Below are 5774 nucleotides of genomic sequence, written 5' to 3' on the forward strand. Positions count from 1 at the left end.
GAACGGATGTTCTTAGGCTACCCAGAGGATACTTGGTCAAAGACCGGAAGTCGTGAGCTGCTTGAGTCATATGTAAAAGAATCGTTTCTGGCCATTCCCAAGTGAATGGCGATCAGAGACTTTCCTCACTGGCGTGAACTTCTACACATGACCCCATCCTCCCATGGGGGGGGTATACAAAATCTTATATAAAGACATTATTGAGAGCTTATCCTATATGAATTGATCCGATATCAGCCGATTCGTCAAATGAGAAGCTTCTTGGCAAGAAAAGAATGAGTGCGAAATTTCGTTGCTAATATAGTTCTTGTATGGCATTGATACTTTTTTCTTTACTAATTCTACTATTTTTTTCTAATATGACATTTTTAAGTATAACCTTAATATTGTCTTTAGAAAGGCCATATCTATCACTCATATCTAACTAAGCACAATTCCTATTCGATAAGTCTGAATTGCGTTTGTTTCTTAGTATTCCATTGCTGCAATATTTAAAAATGTGTTGTTTTAGGTCAAAGACCTATCTCAGCATAGTTTTGTTTTTTGCTTTTCACGGATAATTCAATAGACCAGGTCTACTGACCTTAATTTATTGAAGGTACTATATGCACAGCAAAAAAATTATTGTATGATATAGGTAAATTGTATTTGTAGGTATTTAATTTACAATTATAGCGAATGCGTACTTATATTTATGTATATATTAATTTTTGATGATCACAAGCAATATTTGTTATAAAGGTATTTGTTGTAAAGGTCGTGTGCAGTGATATTTCAATAACAAGAAATCTATTCCGTATATACACAACAACAATATTCATTAATATTTCGAATAATTGGCTTATTAAGCATACAAAAGTGCTTCTACTTCAGCAATGAGAGCAACAATCGTTTGAAATTATTGTAAAAATATCCGTAAGATAAACTCAAAGGCACTTTATGTTTATGTGCTTTCAAATACTAATTTATTATACAAAAAATTAAGCCTCAAGTTCAAGGTCGCTTAATATGAAATACTAACTTCGACAACATTTCGCAAATCACTCATAGTGTCCATATGTATGTATGTAGGTATATAAGTTTCACGCTGTTCTGTTTACAAAATAAATATTTGTGTAGGAACATAAGTACGCAATCGTAAGTTTTACTGTGCAAATATTTTAGATTGATTATATATCACAAGTGATTGCACACATATCACAATATTATGAGCAGAAATAATGGGTTAATTACGGCAAGGTTGTCTTTTGGAAAGTATCTACATAAACATACATATATATTTGTTATATTGTTATGCACTTCATTTAGAGATTTAGGCAGCATTGTCAAGCATACTTTATTATATGCACACAGATAACGCTACTGACAGCAATGTAAGTAGATAAACTCATTAGTCACTTCTTTTGTGCAAAGCGTGTTTTATTTAATTTTTATGCAAAAAAAAATGTAGTGTGCTACGATTTAATGGGCACACCTAGTGTAACAGTGTAAATAAATCGATTTTGGACAATTAAAAAAATTAATTTGTTTAACTGTTTAAAAATTCGAATTAAAGTGTACATTTATATATTTATTTTAATAATATACACCAAAAAATTTAATATCTTTCACGGCGCAGCTTATGAAACTTAAAAATAAAAAAAAAAACTCTGCACAAGAGCTATTGGCTGTACAATGACATACTAGTATGAACAAAATCTAGTAAGACTTTGATTATATTTTTAAAATTTCTAATTTACTCTTCAAACTCTATGCTTGAAAGTAATCCTCCTTAGCCCAAATACATTTGAGCTAGCGTTTTTTCCAATCTCGAAACAGTTGTTAAAGCCTTCAATGCGTATAGCGATTCCCGTTTAATGTCTTCAATTGACTCAAAAAGGTTTCGTCGTTTGAGTTTGCTGTAGATACAGAAGTCACACAGAGATTAATCAGAAAACGAATACGGTGGTTGCGGAACGATACTACTTAAAAATTTGACGAAAAACCCACGAAGAATTAATGCAGGATGCGACGGTGCATTATCGTGGTGCAAAAAACAGGAGCTGTTGATTGATTCAGGCCTATTTTTACCAATAGCTTTGCGCAAACAACACACTATATAACAGTCAAATAGTATTCCCTGTGTTCCTGTGAACCCATCCTTGATTTTCGACCTTCTTTTAATTGGTTTTTTGCTAGATCCGTTTTGAATGCATACACTGATAACATTACAGAATCACTAGAATAAAACAATTTCTAGAATCAATGTAAATACACCCTCAGTTTTTGAGATAATGATCTGAAGTTTTGCACATCATCTTTTTTCCCACGAACCCGTCATTTGGGGGAACCCTTGATATAGGACTACAATGGAATTAAGCTACATACACATATACAAATTTATCCATCAAAATCACGTTCTTGTATGGAAAATATTTTTATTTGTTAATATTCTTAATGAAATTTGGCATAGATTACTATCCAGGGCAAAATATTGATTTAAAATAGATATTACGGCACTGTTATTCAATTTTACACCCCAAGTAGTATGAGAGTGTTTTATAGAAGCCGATGTCAAAATAAGGCGAGGGATGTGGCAGCACCTAGGCGAAAATTAAGTCGGACTATAACCACACTTACTTCCCATATAATAAAATTTTGAATTCCATCAGATTCATTCACTTTCCAGTATGCAAATTAAACGTCATTAGATGTATCGGAATAAAATTGTACCGAATAGTACACATTAAGTAAAAATTGTTAAAGTCGGACAACAACTGTTCAAGTCCCTAGATATCGAATATGTCGATCCCACTTCCTAAACCGAAAATTTTGTCAAAAATGTGGGTCAATCTGTGTGATATGATATTTAAATACGAAGCAAATCCTTTCCTGATAACAAAATGTCATTATCAAGAATTGGAGAATGCCTTTGTTAGCCATCACATACCAAATAAAAAGGTTGTCGACTTTCCGGTTACCTTTGTACCGCATGTATCGTCCAATATGTAAGTTATCTTAGTGAAAAAGAGAACTTCAATTCGACTTGAAAATTGTTTATATTCAACAAAGTGGATAGAAATAACCAGCAAAGTTTGGCGATTACATTTCCAGACTTATATTTACTTTATATAGTTGCTATAAGAAATGAACTTGTGAAAGGAATTATAGCTTCGAGTCAGCCAAAGATAACGTTTTTTATTGTTTAATGCATTCCTCGGTTTGGACACAAGTTTATTTCTTACGTATAATTTTTTAACTGTGGCATAGCAGTATAAATTGCCATGTAAGAAATTAAAAGAAATTTTAGCATGAAAGATGTTGCTCATACGACATGGTGGCATTTCTTTCAAGGAAGCGTTTACTTGTTTTTACACTTTTGTAAGTGAATTTTATTGTTTGGAAATACCTTTAAGATAACTAAGGTATTAAACCATATATGAATTTAGAAAACAAAATGATTATATTAATTTTTTCAATATTTTTCGCTCATTCAATATTATTAAAATATGGACTACTGCCTGTAGTTCCTTCAAATGCTAAACTACAAATTTTTAAAGGAAATATAAATATTTTGAGGAATGCAAATGTAAAACAACTTAGAGTTCGGATGAAAATCATTTTATAAATTATTTAGTCTTATAATCACAAATCTGTATTTAAAATGGCTTCGAAAATCTGCATATGCTTTGTAGTTCATTAGCTGTTCATACCTATGTATGTATATACGATATTTAAGTATTGGCAGTTAATTTTTACGTACTATACTATCAAAAATTACTCTTGAAAGTACTTTAAGTGGACCCTTATATTTTCGAAATGCGTTTAGTGTATTCTTACTAGTTTGAAATCCTTTAATATACAAATATACTTAGCTAAATATACATTAGTCATTGCTGCATTAGTATTAAATAATAATACTCAGTAAGAAATAATTAATCTTACATGAAAAGTGATTGACATGAATATGAGGTACACGCTTACAATAAATCACAGCAAACATACATATGTCTACACACAAGTACATGCATTCCTGAGCAAATGTACAAAAGGTTAATTAGTCCAACAATATAACATTTAATATTTCACTTTATGAACGGATGTAAATATGTATGTGGCAATTGCACGCGCCTTAAAGTTATTCGCTCATGCCTACGAACATACGAAGCGCCACATATGGTGTGCTTATCTGTGCCATGCAACTATTTAACTAAAATGTTGTCAGTGCAAGTTCAATGGGTCAACACGCTTGCAAACCACTACAGTTGTAAAGTCGTAATATATTTTCAAAAATGTTTGTAATGTTATTATATCATTATTTCTATATTTCCAATTCTTTTCTTCTAGGATCATTTGCTAAAACTGAAACTATTTGACATTATGATACTCTCAATGTCTATAGCACGTCACACAAGTACTTTTTAATTATTAAATATTTCTGTTATTAATTGATTGAATATATTTCGTGGCATACATTTACTGATAACCACCGCCGCCAAATTAATGCAGATTTCAATAAAATGTTGTTGATTTATGTTTTTGGATAAAAAAAATATACATTAAGTCCAAAAATTTAAGCAGCGGTAATTAGTATTTTTAATTGACGCAATCAATTTGTGTCTAAAAGCTGTCACACACACAAACGTACAAGCATTATTGTAAGAAATAAACTGCAATATGGAGTTTTTGCTTAAGTCATCGCGTCTCATTGTGACGTTGCGTACATTCACGCGTCGCCGAGTTGCAGTGCCCATACCAAGGTAAGGCTAACTGGATCAATTATTTCTGAGTCATCCTTTGTGTTATTCATGTTCATATAGTACAAATAAGTATAGAAAAATAAATGAAATTCTGAATGGATGAATCTGATCTGAAATAATGTTGATGAAAGTGAAATTTCTCGTGGAATTTAAATACTAGAAAAATGTGCTGTCCACCACAATTGGCACCGGGTATTTTTTAAGAAAAAGTCCCATTTGTTCTAAATTTAAATGATGATACATTTTGTATACGACTACATTTGTGAGAATAAAAATAAATAGGATTTGTGAGTTCTTTTATTCATTTAATATTTTTTAGATATATACATAATTGGCATTCACACCCCTTCTATGTACATATATATATGCCATCCTCCTATTTATGGTGTGATGTTGTACTGCTATCCGACAAATGGAATATCGTTTATGTATCATTGGAGGTAATTTAAATATTTCAAATATTTGTCCGTGATTTAAAATTTACTCGGGCTGGACTTTGGAACTGCACATTCAGTACGTTGTATGCTTCTCCAAACAACTAAGAATCCCGTATAGTTTTCATCCAGCTGAACACTCCAATGCTTTTTTGATGGGATGATGCCTAATGAAAAAATCGTCTTTCTCATATAGTGTAAGAAGCTATTATAACAACTTTTGTCTCATATAAAAACCAAATATTTCATTAGAATTTTTTGTTGTTACAACCATACACTATTAACAAAGAAATTCTGAATTTTTTGGAAAAAAATAATTTAATCCCGGCCATTGCGACGCCATTACCGGTGACCCCTCGGAAAAAAGGTACGCCCGCGTTGGGAGGATAACTCCTTAAAGGATCATCTAAAGTGAAATAAAGATATGTGTTTTAGTTAAAACCTTAACTTATAACTTGGACGAAGAAAACAAAAATTGAAAAGTGGATTTTTGGCAGACATTTTTACAAAAAAAAATTAAATTTCACGATATTTTTTTTCAAATAGTTATAATCGAAAAGAATCTTTCGTCCAAGTCTTTAAGAATTGTATCTCAAATTAA

At 31.3% G+C, this 5774-nt stretch overlaps 1 protein-coding gene across 5 annotated transcripts in view; it reads left to right on the forward strand.

Annotated features, from left to right (window-relative positions):
- LOC108978367 (nocturnin) overlaps positions 1 to 5774 on the forward strand; it is a 46265-nt gene that overhangs the window by 27952 nt on the left and 12539 nt on the right. Inside the window, exon 2 of one of the 5 annotated variants that reach the window (XM_018948614.1) lies at positions 4327 to 4739. The exons of the other annotated variants lie outside the window; for them this stretch is intronic. Coding sequence (XP_018804159.1) covers positions 4657 to 4739 — 83 coding nt within the window. The 5' untranslated portion in view covers positions 4327 to 4656. The remainder of the gene's footprint in view (positions 1 to 4326; positions 4740 to 5774) is intronic. 5 annotated transcript variants of the gene reach the window in all.

This window comes from Bactrocera latifrons, unplaced genomic scaffold (assembly GCF_001853355.1).
Source record: "Bactrocera latifrons isolate USDA-ARS-PBARC rearing strain unplaced genomic scaffold, ASM185335v1 scaffold_120, whole genome shotgun sequence".
Lineage (NCBI taxonomy): Eukaryota > Metazoa > Arthropoda > Insecta > Diptera > Tephritidae > Bactrocera > Bactrocera latifrons.